Source organism: Pholis gunnellus, assembly GCF_910591455.1.
Source record: "Pholis gunnellus genome assembly, chromosome: 7".
Taxonomy (NCBI): Eukaryota; Metazoa; Chordata; class Actinopteri; order Perciformes; family Pholidae; genus Pholis; species Pholis gunnellus.
In genome coordinates this window covers 6,740,207-6,757,498 of record NC_136533.1, presented here as the reverse complement: position 1 = coordinate 6,757,498, position 17,292 = coordinate 6,740,207, and the positions used below count along the sequence as shown (strand labels likewise).

Genomic DNA, 17,292 nt, shown 5'->3' with positions numbered 1-17,292 from the left:
GCGCCTCCTCCTTCGCATCCCTCCGTCACTAACAACCATCGACAGATTGAGTTAGGATGTAAAATGCTGGCCAACACATTTGCAGCAAGGGCCATCCCTAGCCTCTTTTCCCAAGAGGGATGTCACCCCCCCAACTAAAGCATGTCGCCTTCTGCTCCCGCTGCGGACGACCTGTATCAGATTACAACTCTGTGAACGTGTGCGTTTGTGTGCAGTCAGGAGACAGCGGTGGACCGTGTGCATAAATATATGTGCGTTTGTGTCTGGCAGAAAAGACGGATGTGTGCGAGTACAAGTGCGTGTGTAGACAGTTCTGCATGTGTGTGCATAGAAAGCAGTCATTTGCGGGACCGGATGTGTGCGTGCGACTTCATACGTTTGTGTGCATTTTTGTGCTGACTGTTTGGTACGAGACAGAATTGGCGTGTGTGTTCGGGTGCATATGTGTGTTTTTGAAGGCCTGCACTCCATCTCCCTGTCCAGTTACAGAACAAACACACACACACACACACACACACACACACACACACACACACACACACACACACACACACACACACACATATACCACTGTTGCTGCTGTGCACATTTCTCAAGAGGGAGGGGGCATGAAGGAGTGTGGAGGACGGTGTGTGTGTGTGCGTGTTGGAGAGGGTGAACAAATGTGTCCTTCACCCTAATTGAATTATGAATCCATAGCGAGCCATACATATTTATCCTGCAACACCTCTTGCTGCAGGCAAAGTCTTTAATAATGAAAATGTCTGCATAAACATCGACACCTTTCTCCTCCCTACGTCCGCCAAGAGGAATCTAACGAGCTAAACAGCCCAAAGGCAAAGAGACAAAACGGTGTCTGCACTTCTTCAAATTAAACTCTTTATTGCGTCCATGAAAGAAGAAAAACAAACGCCACGACTAAGGACTGACGAATCAGGAGTGACCAAATTCCACACGAGTCCCACATGACATCATATGACCACATCATCCATTACAACAAAAATAACTAGTCTGTAGTTCAAACTGAAATCCACTCAAAATATAAAATGCCAGGGACACGCCAAAGAACACCATAGACACCCCTCATTACGTCCAATGGCTCAGAGAAGATGTGAGTGAATGTTTAATAGCTTTTATAAACTATTGCATTCAACATATTGTCTTGAAGGCCACCATCTTCGTAGCAATGTTCAGCTTACCTAGCAACAAAGAAGAAGAGAAGGTTTCGACTGCTTTGGCAAAAGCTTATTTTGAGTCACCGTACTACCGATGAGCCACAGGTCAGGCCAAACACCCGTCTCCATGCCGTTTGCTGTGTTATCCATTAGTGAGTTTGCAGTATAAAAGCCTAAAGCTATTAGTCCTAAAAACAGAGAAAGAAAACAGAGCACAGAGCAACGGCAGAAGAAACGGTCGAACGTCAGAGAAGATGGAAAACTCTGCGGACGGTAATGAACTGAATCAATCATTCTAACTGATAAATCCGTGGCACATCAGCTGTTTTTGAAGGGGCCAGAAGGACCTTTGGGCAAATTCTCCAGCTAATGCTCCTTTAATATAGAGCACAATAACACACATATTTTTAGTAATAATTCAAAAATCCAATGGAAAAATCTCTTTCACTTTTCGTCAAGGGCAATAAGGGCGATGCCAACTTCCGGGTTGGCCGACAAAAACACATCGTCCCTGCAGCACTCTGTATCTTTACAAAGCAAGTTGTTTGCTGCTCTGTTAATGCTCTGAATGTGGAATAAAGCCACTTTAACATAAGAGCATAAAAACAAGGGAGGATGTTTAGTTTTTAGTTTTGAGATATTTAGTTTGATTATTATCTGCAAGTATCAGATACTGTCGCCTGTGGTAATTGGTCGACTGTCAGGAAGAAGGCGGGACAAATAAAAAACAGAGATTTGTGTGTTTTATGGTGCGTCTGGTTTAATCTGACGGACTACGAACTGTTGACGCTGAACCGTGAGGATTTAAGTTGTGCGCGGTGATGTTTTGGTATAAGCCAATTCATTTGAGTTTCCTAGCAATTCATTGATCTGTTAATTGGAATAGAGGAATATTATTGTTTCAAAGGTGTCTAATCTGTGCTATTTGTGTTTTTGTTTTCTTTCAACTGAAAGAGTATCTGTTATTTGTACATACGGTATTTGTTGTCCAATACTTCTGTGGGGTTAGTTATTTAAAAAAAAGAGCTCAGCCAACTTGTATAGATCTACTGACAGGTTTCACGTTTCTATGTTTAGTAGGTAGGGCCTCACATTAAGCCCTTGGCTACGTAGCTGAGCTGTTCTACTCGCCCAATAGCCAAATGTACTTGTCCAAAGTGAAACATTTTAGTCGATTAACAAATGAGTAAAATCAATAGAGTCAACAAATGTCATCTAAGCCTTTACTTCGTTATTGTTATATAAAGTGGCTATTTGCATAGTCCACAGTCACCTCTATGATTTCACACTTGAGTTTGTGTACAGATTATTTAAATAAGATATGGCATACTGAGCTTTATAGGTTTCCAGTCTTTGTGCTAAGCTAAGCTAACTGTCCGCCGAATAAAAGCCAATAAGCAAATTTCCCAAAATGTTTCAACGGACGCTGATAACACGCATCACAAAGTGAGGCATAAAACATTCACATGATGGCGAGATGTCAACAAGTGTCAGTCTGCACAAGTAGAGCTCAACCTGCCCACACACACACACACACACACACACACACACGCATATACACAATACCAATTAGAGAGGCTACAAATACTGGCCACTTCCACGGGAATGCAGTGAGTCGTGTCAGAGAAAAATGAAAGGCGGATCCTGCTGATAAGATAAAGAGACTCAGTGAACTCTGAGACAAAGATTTAGAGTGATACCAAACCTCTCCAGGATTCTCGTGACACTTCCCATTTTTCTAAAGAATGAGCTTCATTAAAAAAAATAAGACGGGGGGGGGGGGCTTTTGGCAGGGAAATGCTGCCAGAATCTGCTTTTGGGTAGTTACTCAGCAAAAGTAGAAGTTGGGTTCCAAGTGCAGATGTGTACCATGTGAAGCAGTTTGCAATTTTCACAAAAATGATTACTGAAATAAAAATAAATGACAGCTGTGGAGGAAAGTATAGACACTGTTTTTCCAGGTGGTTACAGCATTTAATCTGGCCTTTGGGCTCTAATTACAATTAGTGAGACACTGAGCAATGAACTGGAAAGTATAGCTCTCCGAAGAACAACTTCAGACCACCCTTAGAGAGTTTTGTAGCTGCAGGGATTGAGGTACATTGTGACTGCAACTGTTTGAAATGGTGGATTTCAGTGCAATTCCCCTTTAAGACAGAGAGAGGACACAGAGGGTAAAGAGTGCAGATTCAGAGCGGGATGAAGAGCCAGAGAGGCACGTGAGTGAAGAGACGGGAAGCCGAGTGAGACATAGTGAGTAGATACGTTTCTGACAAGGAAACGAAGAGAGAAAAACACAGAAGCAGCAAAGAAACTATTAAACGTAGATTCTAATTTCAATAACCTATGAATCTATATACTGAATCATTTGTGCAGATTACTGCTATGCTATTTTAACACATTTCATCGTGACGTAACAACAGTGTGCAACTGCAGTTCAAAACACACAATCCTCATGACTCTGTAGCAAAAATCACATCATCATTAACCATGAATTCACAATAGACCTCAATTAATTAACTGATCCTCATACAACCATTAATTACACCTACGCACGCCATAACTGCCCCAATACTCTTATTTCCCTTTTTATGGCCATGTACTTCGGTAGGAATAGGTAATTGCACACTACCATCTAGTGGTAAAGAGGTGGAAACACGATGTCATTGTGTTTTCTAATTCAATTAAGCTGCACTGGCCTCCATCAAGATCTGATTTAACCTCCCCAGTGATCTCACGCACAACACAAACGTTCAAACGCGTTGGTGCAGCGTTGACCTCGGTCGCTCATTACTGGAAGATAATTCCGTGTGTCTGGTGTAACCGGTTTCTAAGACCAGGTGGCTGCAGTTTACAGCAGCAGGACGTCACAGATTACATTTGGTCTGTTGTCAAACACAACAGTCGGCATCTAATAGATGTTATTCATGATTTCATTATATTTTTAATGCCATACCCAAAAGTCTGCATATTGCTTAATTCTTTTTACTTTTATTCATGAATACATTATGTATTATATATTTGTGTATAGTCGATTTAATCAATTGACAGAATATAAATTTGCTATTTTCATAATCAATTTAGCATTTAAAGTACTTTTTTTAAACAAAATGAGAAAAAAATACTGTTATGATATTGTTCCATGAGAGTAAACCATGGCCTCTGTGAACTTGTGATGGGCAATTTTTGATAGATGATTACAAGACAATAATCAGTGGATTACTCCACGATAAAAAGGTTCAGCTCGAATCCTCATTATTTTACTGTGTTTAGTTGAGTTGTAGGTGTAACAAGGGTGGAGAATTATATTTTTGTGCATCCGTTTTATTGGGGTTCATGCAGTGTTACCCACAGGACTTTGTGAGACTGTGGTGGCTTGACCTCGGACCCTCCAGGGGGTCACGGGGATCCCCCGAAGAAAGTTTTCTACATTTTGCAGCTGAATGCATCAATCTGGTGCACTTTCAGAGCAAAATTAAGAGGTTAGATCTATAAAGAACTTTTGCACGGTTTTAAAATTGTTTGTACATTAACAAACTATTTTCCTTTCATTTTGGAGGGGAATCCTTTCCCTCTCCTGTGTTCAACCCTTAATTAAAGTTGATTGCTTTTTAAATTTGCTGGCAGGCCACATTATCAATGTGGAAAGCAACATGGCGTGTTAGTGTACATATATTTGTCTGCATTATGTGTAATCACACCGAAATCATATCACTGCTCTGATACGGTGGTTTAGAGCTGATAATGCCCTCAGGTTAACACCGTTTGCTCTGTCAGAACTTTCTCCGTAGTTTGCCCTGTTAGCGCTGTTAGCACCTTTAGCATCCAGCTACCCACTCGCCATCGACATGTTGAGAGCCGTTGACAGGATATCGCAATGCTCCCAATGTTGGATCTTGCACCTTTAATACTCAAAATATCGATTTTGTTTGTAGCGTCATTTTACTGTGTTACTGTGTTAAGGAATTCTGTTTGCAATCTGTTGCGACAGTCTATAGAACTGTGCAGTTATTACCAAGTTCTGTTATGATGTGGGTGTAAAGGAAATGGCAAATGCATGTAACAAAAAACCTAAAAATAACACTTACAGTTTCAATTACAGGCTTGCAGACATTTCTGTGTCTTTAATTTTTCCAGCATATCGTTTTTTTTTCATTTTGAGAAAAGGGCATGCTTAGCCTTTTTCTCTAAATACACATAAAACCAGGAATGGAGGCAACAACTCTGGGCAATTTAACAGGGGGGGATGTCCAGTGTTATTCTGGGAATTGAAAGAAATCACAAACTGAAGTAGCACGAGGAACATTAAGGGAACAATGTTTTTCCGTGTTCTGTCATTTTAATGGTGTGCATGGTATTTTCATTGCAGAGGCCTCTTACCATGTCTTTGAAAGCATTCTCGATGGCTCCGACCACCAGGCTCTCGTGTGAGACCTTCTTCTCAGTAAAGAAGCGTGTGGGCGGGGTGCTGGGTGAGCCGGGAGCTCCTGCGGCGCCGCGGAGGGACGCAGCCCTGGTGAGGGAGCGCTGGGATGTCGGGGTGAGGTGGTGATTGATTGGCTCCTCCCCGAGGCACGTTGGGGGCGTCAGGTTCGGACCGCAGACGATCTCCATCACCTCCTGAAGGTGCAGGGCGATGTGGTGATGTAGAAGGCGGGCAGCCACCACAGCCGCCCCAGAGCCGGCGTGGCCATCAAACATCGCCCAGTAGTGGAAGGTGAGGTTGTCAGAGCTTTCCTGGATACAGAGAGGAGTCAAAAACACATCCGACGATGACACAATAATCCATTGTGTCAATATTTGCATCTACGGGATGTAAGCAGAGTCTGTCAGGCCTTACATTCTCACTTCTCATCCACCTAGTGACTGAAAATCCATTTATTTTCAATGGAGAAACATCATCTACTCTGTGTGAATGATCATTACGTTTGTCAGCTGAGAATACTAGCCATGGATTGTATTTGAAGTCTTTATTGTCACCTGTAGTCCACAAACAAATGAAATAATCAGTGTCTACATGGTTCCCTATTAATAATGACTGTGTGTTCAACAGGTTCTCTAACAATCAGAAGTAGACATGAGCCAATCAAATATTTCAAGATTCAAGAAGGATCTCTCAATGGACGCTTGCGACCAGCTGCATCCAACTCCAAGAGTTAGGTTTGTATTTTTCACTATCATCAAAATGAATGAACTATAATGACTCATCAGCCAAAATGACTGCTGTGGTTCCTTACCTGGGGGGATCCACCAATCTCAAGATACTGTACATTTCAGAAATAGGAAATAAGAAAAACAAAACAAACATATTTCAGCTCTATGTGGCTTTTCTTTGTCTTTTTACTGAGATATACTGGATAGTTTTACTTCTTAAGCACTCTAAAGGGTAGGGGAACGACACACGAGGGGGCGGGGTGGTAATGAACAGATAACTGTGTAAAGGGTCACAAGCACAAAGGTTGGGAACCACTGACGTCTACCGTCTCAGTGACCAGAAGAATAGGATCTCTTGTTCAACACCAGGTTGGACCAACTTTAGCCCCGAGTGCAGGGAGACTCCAACAGAAAGCTACACGCTCCAGGTGCCAAAGCCGCCGCAGGCAGACATCAGTGATTCACACGTTGCACAAACTACATGGGCGAAAGCTCCATTCTATTGACACTGCATCTAAATTCATCCCATACTGTAGGTGTTCAGAGGGAACGCTTTGAGGCTCTCATTCAATGACGTCTTGTGATCTAAAAGTAACCTTCATCCAGCGGTTGCCCAACCTGGTCGGCTATGATGTCGATGTTAATGTATGCTCTGGGATCAATGCCTCAATATGCAGATGTGTGTTCCAAAGCTGGATACTGTCATCAGTGTTGATCTACAAAGCGCTCCCTCCCACATAGCATTTAGACAACGTGGCTTGTGATCCAGTTCAATCGTTGCACATCTTTTAAGTTTGCCGCCTTCAAAAAGTGCAGCGACTCTGTGATTTTCCGTCCCCTTCCCCCCCTTCTGGAGCCAATGGCCATGCTGTGTCCATTCTGTTAAGATGCACATTTAACTCCCTTCTATGTCAAACAACATTAAAGTAAAGACATGGAGTTGCTATTGCACATATTGCATCATGCCATAACAATTATGTAAAGTGGAAAATGGAGGCAGAGCTTATACCGCATTTTTCTGGTCACCGTGTGGTGATCATTGCTGGAATATATTTCTGCACACACGAAAAATCAGATTTTCTAAATATAGTGCAGGCAGGTTCTACAACATGAGCCTATGAAGCAAACAAAGAAGCACTACAAAGGCTCTACACTACTCTTATCGGTCTAGTATCACTGCAGTAGTGAGTCATGAGGTACTTGCATGCGCTTGCTGTAGGCTCTGGCTGGGCTTGAGTAAAGTACTGGTGGGCTGAGGAGAAATTTTAGCAGCAGTATTACTTTATTGTACACAACATACTGTACTTGCAGAAGGACACGTGGTAGACTTTAAAGCCTGTGTGTTTCTGTGAGCAAATGTACTCGCATCCGCCTGCCCATATTAGTGGCTGTCAAGAGCTGCTGGAGGCCGAGGCTGCGATGTGTGAAGGACGCTGTGCGCCCCAGTAAACCGCTGATGGAACTGGATGAGGGGACAGTGGGTCCCAACAGCAGAACCCCCCCCGGGGCATTCAAGGACTACGTCCACTCTGACCATTACCTGGATTTCATCAGTGAATAAATGCTAAAATGGGGACGCTTTGAGTCTGTGACCCTATTGACATGTTATCAAAAAGATGGCTCAGGATTAACAGTCTTGAACTGAAACCTAAAATTCAGTTATTTATTTTTTGTTTGAATAGTTGACTTAAAAATATGATAAATTAAGGAATAACAGGACTTGTTTAACAATGTTTTTAGTTGTACAATGAATCTCTTTATGAAAGTTTTCACCTCATCATCCAATTTTTCTTCAATACCCAGAAATCATGATGTCAGTAGCACATATATTTGTCCACGTATAAGCAAAGCAATTAACATTGGAGCCGTATTCATTATTCAAAAGGAAAAACAAATATAAATGTATATAGAAAGATATGATTGTGGTGTTTGCTCTTAAATTGCCATTGAATACCGGGTTGGTGCTGTTAAGGCCTTCCTCCGTGGGTGGCATTGTTACAAATGCTAGGCAGTGCAAATATTGTGTATTTTATATAACCTAATGTTGCCCCGTACAACCATAAAAACAGTGGATCTTTTCAAGGTAACATAGAATGTTTTACGATCTCTAGCCGGGGATTTTTCACGCTGGTTCTCCAGTTTTAACTCATCACCTCCCGTGGTCATAAAATGTGTCTGCAGAATGTCAGAGATGGTGGAAAGGTGGATATTTCCTGATGGAACCAGACTCGTGTGTTTGACTCACCGGGCTCTCCCGGGGGCCCAAGCCCTCTCCATTGGGCAGGGAAGACCTCCTGCGGGTCGTAGGGGTCCGGTTGGGCGTGGAGATTCCTGCAGGTCTCCTTTTCACCACCAGCACCTCACAGCAGGCCTGGTCCTCGTTTAATGAGCTTTTTCCTGCATTGATCACCCTAATGGTAGAGGGGATGAAAAGACACAAAACAGGGAATTTAACACACATAACATAAAAGATAAAGAGATTGTAAAAACTTTTTTAAATTAATGACAAAACAATATAAGAAGATATTAAAGAAATTAGGGATATGACATTAAAAAGCCTATTACAATACCTTCGACCATATAAATGAACTGAGCAAATATTTGTACGAAAAAAATCCCTAAATCTAGTAGTAGTAGATAGGCGGGAATGATGTGTGCACTAAACAGAAGTTAATATAATAATAATAATAATAATAAATACAATACACGCTGCCGTTCAAAAGTTTAGAATCGCCTGCTACAAAGGTTTGATTCCGGACAGTCAGACGGCTGAGAGGACGACTCAATATATTTTAATGGTCTTTCATGCTTCTAAGTTCTTTACAAAAAGTTATTTGGTTTGAATTAACAGTACATGGGTTCTGTCAACGGAAAGAGCAGAAAGAGACAAAGCACTCTGAGCAACAGTTGGCAGATTTGAAACAGGAACAGTTACCTGTTTCAGTGTCAAGTGTACAAAAATGCCGATAACGAGCTGAAATATTAACAGGTAACAATGTTTTAAGACTTCAAATGGAAATAGAAGGTTAGTATAGGGTTCGCACTATTGGAATTGGATCAGGCAATATCAGCTGCACATACTGGACTGACACAACACAGTTTAAACCTATTCAATCTCACTGCAGAGGGTACAACAAAGAATCGGGTTCCCACTATATTTAGAGCCAAATAGCACTGTTGTGGTTCAATAAGACTTGTGTTATTCTGCACTGGAAAACAGATTCAAAATCAAAAGGGTATTGAGAGGAAGAAATGGTTAATACAGTGTTCTCCCCTGGCATGTAACACTGTGGGGACATCGACTAAATTCTTCTTCTGTTGGGACCAAAACAACGGACATCTGATGTCATCTCCACTCAAATCATTTCAAGCCCATCAGAAACTAAAACAGTTTGGTAACAGCTGTCTTGGATTATACTTGAATGTTGGTGGTGAAAGGTGATACACAGCTGCAGGTAATTCAAGGGCTTCAATCTCCTCCGAGCTGTGACCTTTAATCCATACGACGTTCTTAGGAGTATAAACCCTTTACAAACTCAATTTCGGCTTCCCTTCATGGCAGCATATTTTTTTTCGACAATCAAAAAAGGCAGACAATGTGAGATAAAGTCAGCAAATACACACTCTTTGAATACACATTTCAATTTGAGACCCACGCATGTAGGTGAGCGGACAGAAAGATACAGAGATATGTATTATACAACCCCTGGCAAATGGTGTACTGCTGCTGCGAGCTGCTGTAGTCGTGGACAAACACACGCTGCTTCACAATACTCCAGGCATTCTGGATTTAGCCACACCGTAGGAGATGCTAAGTCTACAGTGGCCCTATTAAAACTGTGCACATGGTACCTTATATAATTAGAGCTCAAGAAGTCAGATGGACGGGGACAAAATGCAAAATCTAAATTTGTATTTTCGTTGGTGGAATTCTACCACTTTCTATGTCAACAGACATTTGTCATACAAATGGTTATTATGCTTTAAGCGACTGGTAGCGTGTCTCTTTAAGCAATGTCTCAAGTGAGACTCGCATCAAATTAATGACACATTATATGGCTTCATGTTGATATGAGGGGCAGCCATGATTACTTCCCTGTGGGGGATCTTATATAAATAATCCTAATTGGTCCCGGGGATGAACATGCAGAGACCAGACCCTCGGTCTCCAGCTAAGAAAACACCGTGGGTTGTAAAAGCGACAGGATATTGACTGGGCAGACCTTCGCTCAGTAAGATTGATTTTAATTGGGAGTCTTACACAATGGGCTATTCACCACTTCCCTGTCCTGAAAACTAATAATAGCACACTCCCTGCAGTGTGTCAATAAGACAGGTTTACATGAAACACCTAATTTGCCTACTGAGCAGTGAAGTAATGGACCGTAGTTGATCAGTGAGCCTGTGTATACGCTGTATGGATCCTCCATCACAGCGTATACACAGTTTAACCATCATAGTGTGAAATAAAGTTTTACCGACGGTGGTCATTGGTAGATATTCAGTAAGAAATATGTGATCAAGAGATCGGCATTAATGCTTTCTAGTCACCGATCCCTGATAATACTACATTGTAAATGCATTTATATCATGACGCGTTCCTGCTCTATTCAGTAAAAATGTGTGTTATTATAACGTTATAATGATGCATTCAACTGTATTCTTGTAAGATGTAGTTTTTGGCGGGACACGTGACTACAGTTAATGGAATCATCGATAATCGGCAATTGGTATCTGAGCCAAAAAACTTCGACAGGGGCATCTCTAAAAGATACATTTGCTCCCTTTTTTCTGAGCTGTCTGTAGCTGCTCTTCTTGCTGTGGTTGAGTTTAACTGGGGAAACGGTTTTCTTTGATAGCACCTTGATCCAGCTCTGTTAGTCCTGGATCCTTTGTTAGTCCTGGATCCTTTGTCTTTTGTCAGTTCTGGTGACTTTAGTAAGGAAGTCTCGTGTGGATTCTCTGCTAATTATTTTGTTTTCCCCTTTCTCCTGTTTTGTGATAGTTAAATGAATTATGGTCTTCTTGATTGATTCAGTAGAATAATTCAGTTTTTTCATTTTCTAGTTAGTATGGGTCATTTTTGATTATTTTTTCCTTGGAGAGCCTGATGCCTTATTTGCTTCCGTTTCTGTAATAATAGTTATTTTCTCGCTCGTTTCCTTGCTGTGTTGCTATCTCTGTGTATATATATATATACACATATATATTTAAATCAAATAGAGGCAAAATAAGTAACAGCTCAAGTATGAAAATTCATTCCTCACCTTGGGAATAGTCTCAGTGAATATTTATATATATATATATATATATATATATATATATATATTTTAGAGTGCAAAGAGGTAAGGATGACATTTTTTTTTTTACTTAAGCTTTTGCTTTTATATATAGAAATTCTGGATGGTTATATTTTAGAGAGATTTAAAACCAAGTCTATCCATTTTATTGTTAATTACTAAAAAGAATACTTTCCCCAACACATCCAGTCCACCCTTCAAGACAGCAGTTGTCAGTTTTCTGCCACAGTTGAGTTTGAGTTCTCCCACAAGCTTTTAAAATCAGTCCAAGAAATGATGGCGTGGTCTGGAAAATGGTCACGTTATGTAAATAAACAGTATGTGATGTGTAGGTAATGTGTTCAACTCCTTCCCCCAAATTCATACGATGAATAGAGGCCACAAAACCCCAGACACCATCATGCGTGTCTGAGACCAAAGCACTGCGGGGAGCCGCGGTCATTCGACCCTGGACGGTCACAAGATTAAAGACAGTTGAGCTTTCGAGCCTTTCATCTCTGACGTGAGAGGAGACGCCATCCAGACCCCGAGGCACGGGCTGTGTCCGAGAGCAGGGCTGTCAAAGTTGATTACCTCATTTCACTTCTTCCCATTTGAGACAATGGCACGACCTTAATTACTCTGTCGGAGCTGTAAACTACCTTTCTTTTTCGGCAACACATGACCTGAAGTTTTGTTCCAAAGGCATTATCAGACACCACCGGGTCCTTTAAGGGACTTTCTGAAACACGCCTGTCTTCATATTCCATTGCCACATATTTGATATCTATATTGACCCTTTTAAATGTTTTGCATAACTTCTTATTGCAGATTTTAGCTATGTTTGAATAATACTTATTTGCTACATTCCTTTGTATCTATTTTTCTACTGGACTTTCTGCTGCAACGTCTCAGTTTTCACAAATGTCATTTAAGATAAGGATAAGAATGATCCTACGGTGTTGTTATGCGACTGCGTAACAAGTCTCGTTCAATCTTAACTCCTAGTTCAGCTTCAGGTTAAGGAAAGCTGGCACTGAACTGAGGCAGCATTACTTTGTTTCTGCCTCAGAGCGATGTGGCCGTGTTGATGTAGCAGAAACACGGGAACATGTGCTGCATCATGTGATTAAGCAGTGGCAAGCTTTGTGTGTAGAAAAAAAAAAAAAAAGTGGTGCTCATGTGCTTCCTCTCCACATTGACCTAATTTAGCTCCTTTAAGGTGAAAAATAGCAGAAAAGATTGAAGAAAAACCAAGTGGTATTATGGATAAACCGGCATTAAAAATAGGTTTGTGTTGTCTTTACATGTTTTTACCCTTTTTAATCTTGTAAACACATTCAAAATCACCCGCTTCATGCTGTTTAACATCTACTTTCTTATCTCTGTTCCTTTAACTTAGATATCAATACTGAGTACGTCACTCTGCCGCTTTCCACACATACGCCAAAGCCCTGAAATATGCCCTCTCGCACATGCAAGTCTGCTGACCTGCAGACAAAACATACGGTGTGCAGTGGCGGTGCTCGTGTTCAGTTTACGGACGCATATTGATTAAGTATCGATCGGACTGCTGCTGAGGTTGCAAAGTTGTGTTGGTACTGGGTCAGTAGAGTGAAAGGGATAATGAATGAAAGAGAAGCTTTGTCACTACTCATTTACCCTCTCAGTGCCACTACTCTCCCATTGCAACAAGCAAGCTGGAGGAGGTGACGAGAAGAAAGACGTGGAGGAGAGAGGGGGAGCTGAGGTTTTCATCCACCATTGGATCGATGAAGTGGCTCGAACATCAATAGCTCTCAATGAAACATAAACATTCCACCACTGGAGAGAGATGTCTGTCGACTATATTTCATGCTCATTGCCAGCCTTGATTAATTATTGTTGAACCTCACTTTTATCAAAACTAAAGCTTAGGTGACATTAGGTGAAGACCACAGCTTGTTCGCTGCCCCGTCTCTCGACCCATCACTGGTCTCCCTCCTAGAAAGTAGCTTGGAGCTACAAAAAAAACAAAAAAAAAAGGTAGAGGAGTCTGGAACCAAGTTGTCCAACACAAATGTCAATGTAAACATCCAGAAGGTATGACAGTATAGACCAGGTTAAGTAGTCATGTAACTAAGGCTGCAAGTAATGATTCTTGTCATAATCTATTTACCTCTCAGTTAATTCAGGGATGTATTGATCACTTTTTCATTTGACTGCACCCAAAGAATTCAGAGGAAGGGACCAGGACTTACTTAGAGTGTACAAACTGCTGTATGTGTATACTAACCGGAATTTACTGACACACAAATATTATCACCTTATTAAGGTATGTTAACTGTCACTTGGCAGCGATAACTGACTTCCTGGAGAGAGCGCGCCCGATTTAACTCCACTGAAGGCATCGGAACGCAGTTTCCACCTCGTTTTTTTGGAAACAGCAAAGCAACACCGCAGCACTGTGAACTGCACCCAAACAGCGAACTGAGTGCACAAGGGCAGAATCATCCATGTTTGGAGCTGGTGTATACACAATGGGTGGAAAAACAACCGGGGAAAGAAAAGCAGCAGCAAATGTAGCCTGTCTGCAAAAGAGCGCCGGAGAAGAGACGGCGGTGAGCAATATTCACTGATCCATTCAGATGATTGTGCTCACTGGACCTGACAGTGAACCCACTCAGCGACGGGGGAAATCAGAGTCCTTCTCATGGAGCGTGGAACTGCTCTTCCTGTCTCCACGGGGAGCAGCTCTATGAGCCAGGATAACCTCAGCAGTCAGGATGTTGAAATGACCCAAACGGCTAACCCAGAGACCCATCGCTATCTGACCCCTGTTAACCCTTACATCATATCATCTCATATGGACTCAGTATTTCTCCACTGGCAGTAAGATTTCACAGCAACAAAACCCGCTGGTCAGCCAGCTGTTGACAAATCCCCAGTATGGCTCAGTCCTGGCTGATGCTGCGCCAAGCTGGCATACACACACTTACACACACATTCCTGGCAGCAGCATGACATCTATTCATGAAGTAGGGCTGTTCAACTGATCCTGTAGAATTATTTATTCTGTTTAAGTATGGCGATTTTAATAAGAAACAGAAACCCCAGTACAATAATCGGGTTTGTGTTTTAATCATAAACTAGCAATCATTATGAGTTAATAATGAAATACACAATTAGCAAGGAAATAAAAAAAGAATCTGTATTATCATTTGAACTAGAATTGTGCAACCTACTTTAGAACATAGGAGTGGGTGATTGCTTCCTCTCTTTTCTGTCTTGAGATTAAAAATTCTTCATGGCAGATTAGCAGGAGGCAGCATAGCGGAGGGCGTGTATGAGAATCAAAGGATTTCTTCAGGCAGAGACCATTATAGACCTATCTTGTACTGAAACAGTCAATTAATCAAAAGGCCAGTCAATAGAAATGTTATCAAGGAGTGAGGGAAGGAGACTGACAACATGGTCAGTGTTGTCGAAGCCCTGGGTGACTTCAGATGACCAGCACTTGCACGTCGTTGGGTTCTCAGCAGGACGGCTGAAGTTGAAACATTAGATGCAAAGAGATATGGGGAGTGTCTGCACGCAGCGTTCCCACTTAATGTCTAACATCATCGATTAAACGATTAAGCTCAAGGAAACGGGCGCTCTACTATAACAGCATATCAACAGCGTGAAGAGAAGACTTCATGTCATGGGAAAAAAAAAACAGAATTGGATCCAGGGCACTGAACTGCCGCGTCACACGCACTGTGTTGATGGGATCGCCTCAAGGACTGAGCTGTGACCTGTACAGTTATGAGACAGCCTTCGCTAATCACCAGACCACCCCGATACTTCAATGTGGGAATGCATGAGTAGAAGCGATTGTGACTCTGTGCTCTCGGGCGTTAAGACAACTATGAGAGCAAGTGTTTGTCCTACTTTTGAGTCGAGTCCTGTCAAAGAGGAATGTAAACTACACGAAGCGAAAAGGTTTTTGTTTGCATAGTACAGGTCTCGTTCAGGCCCGTCGAGGTGCACAGCACGCCGCTCTCGCCGGGCATGCAAATGAAGTCGTTTGAACTCTCCTGTTTGTTGCCGTTGGAAAAATATTCCAGCGAGTCTGCATTTCCTCATCTTCTGCCTTTTTTGTTCTTCTGCAGCTGCACTCCCGTACTATCGACACAGTTCATAGAAGCAAATGAATAACTTTGCTTTTAGTGAGTCAAGCTGCTGCACTGGATGCTGTTTATAATATGTCCCTTTTAGAATTCAACGCAGCCAGTGTGTTACAGCCTTGGCAGGAAGGTGCGGGGAGCCAAATGGATTGTGAACGCCCAAACATAAGATGTAATATCAATAATACAACGGATGATCTCAGGTCCGGTTGTGATTCTGGTCTCAGGTGTCAAGTAGGAGGTGGATGACTTTTAGTGTCTGACAAGAAGAAAAACAGCAAAGATACCTAAAGTACACAGTTAAGTTTTACCAGCTTTACCGAGAGACAGTACTATTAATACTATGCGCACAACATAGCAATGAAACAGGTTAAGTGGTAAACTTGGTGACTATTCTACCTATTTATGAGAGCTTTCCTGACTAGCCTCACATACAGGTTCCATCAAAACACGTTATTGCTATTCAAAAGGGTGCAGTTTGTTCATCTCAATTTCTTTAAAATAACAACACAATGATCTTCTGTCTTACAGTGAGTCTGCACCTATAACAAGCTTGAGTTGTTTTTGCATTATAACTGCTGCATCACTATAATAAAGCACTCCTTTATGGCCTAGATTATAGAGACCTTATCTGTTTATGTCCTATCGGCTAATGTGATGTTTATCACTGAAAGGCCAGCTGCTTCACCTTGGCCTATGTCTAATGTTGGCTCCATATGAATCCTGCCATAATAATAATAATAACAATAATAAAATCGTTTGGTGCTCATGTTTACGCCTTGATGAGTGATCTCGGGGTTTACGGGGAAGGACGCGCTCGAAAGGATGCTCTTGTGTGCTGTGCGAGCAAAGATGGACGCATACAGGTTACTCACTCTGCGTAGCCGGTGGACCACGGCAGCCGTTTGGTCTCCTTCAGGATGAGGATCGGTCTCGCAATGTGATCCGCCGAGCACTCTATCTCGTCCGGCGACAGTCCCAGGAACTCCGGTCTGCTGTACGGGTATTTCAGCGGCAGATCCGAGCCGCCGGGGTGGTCACCGTTAGAGCCACCAGCCATCATACCGCCCATAAAATTGGCCACCGCCGATTTCACCCGCGTGAGCATGGTCCTGCTGCAGCGTGGGTCCAGGCGATGCGATTGCGCGAGTCTCCCCCCGCCCGATTGATCCCCGCACGGCGACGCAGTTCCGCGGCGTGAAAGGTGGACTCAGAGCGGCCGTAAAGACGCATTCAGCCCAGCGCTCCCCCTCGGTTGAACGCGGAAATAGAAGACAACTCAAAGGCAAGCGGCGCTGCACGCTGGTCATGTGACAACAAACCGGTTGCCACTGGTGGATTTGGTCGCACTGGTATCTCAGTTGAGGAGCTTACTGTTGACAGTGCTGGAGGTCAAAGGTGTGTAAATCCCGGAGTGACGATTACCTCCTGGGCAAGGTGCAGCGCAGATGGGCGCTGCCATCGAACTGGGCTTTCCTTGTTCGGATCATTTAGGTCACAAAATGATTAGAAGATTATCTCTTCCTCAAAATAAGC

General features: G+C 42.4%; 1 protein-coding gene across 1 annotated transcript in view; it reads right to left on the bottom strand.

Annotated features, from left to right (window-relative positions):
- ppm1h (protein phosphatase, Mg2+/Mn2+ dependent, 1H) overlaps nt 1–16,939 on the bottom strand; it is a 28,602-nt gene extending 11,663 nt beyond the window's left edge. The window contains exons 1-3 of the mRNA XM_079162205.1: nt 16,632–16,939; nt 8,575–8,740; nt 5,556–5,912 (exon numbers count right to left, since the gene is read on the bottom strand). Coding sequence (XP_079018331.1) covers nt 5,556–5,912; nt 8,575–8,740; nt 16,632–16,864 — 756 coding nt within the window. The 5' untranslated portion in view covers nt 16,865–16,939. The remainder of the gene's footprint in view (nt 1–5,555; nt 5,913–8,574; nt 8,741–16,631) is intronic.
- Nucleotides 16,940–17,292: the final 353 nt, after the last annotated feature.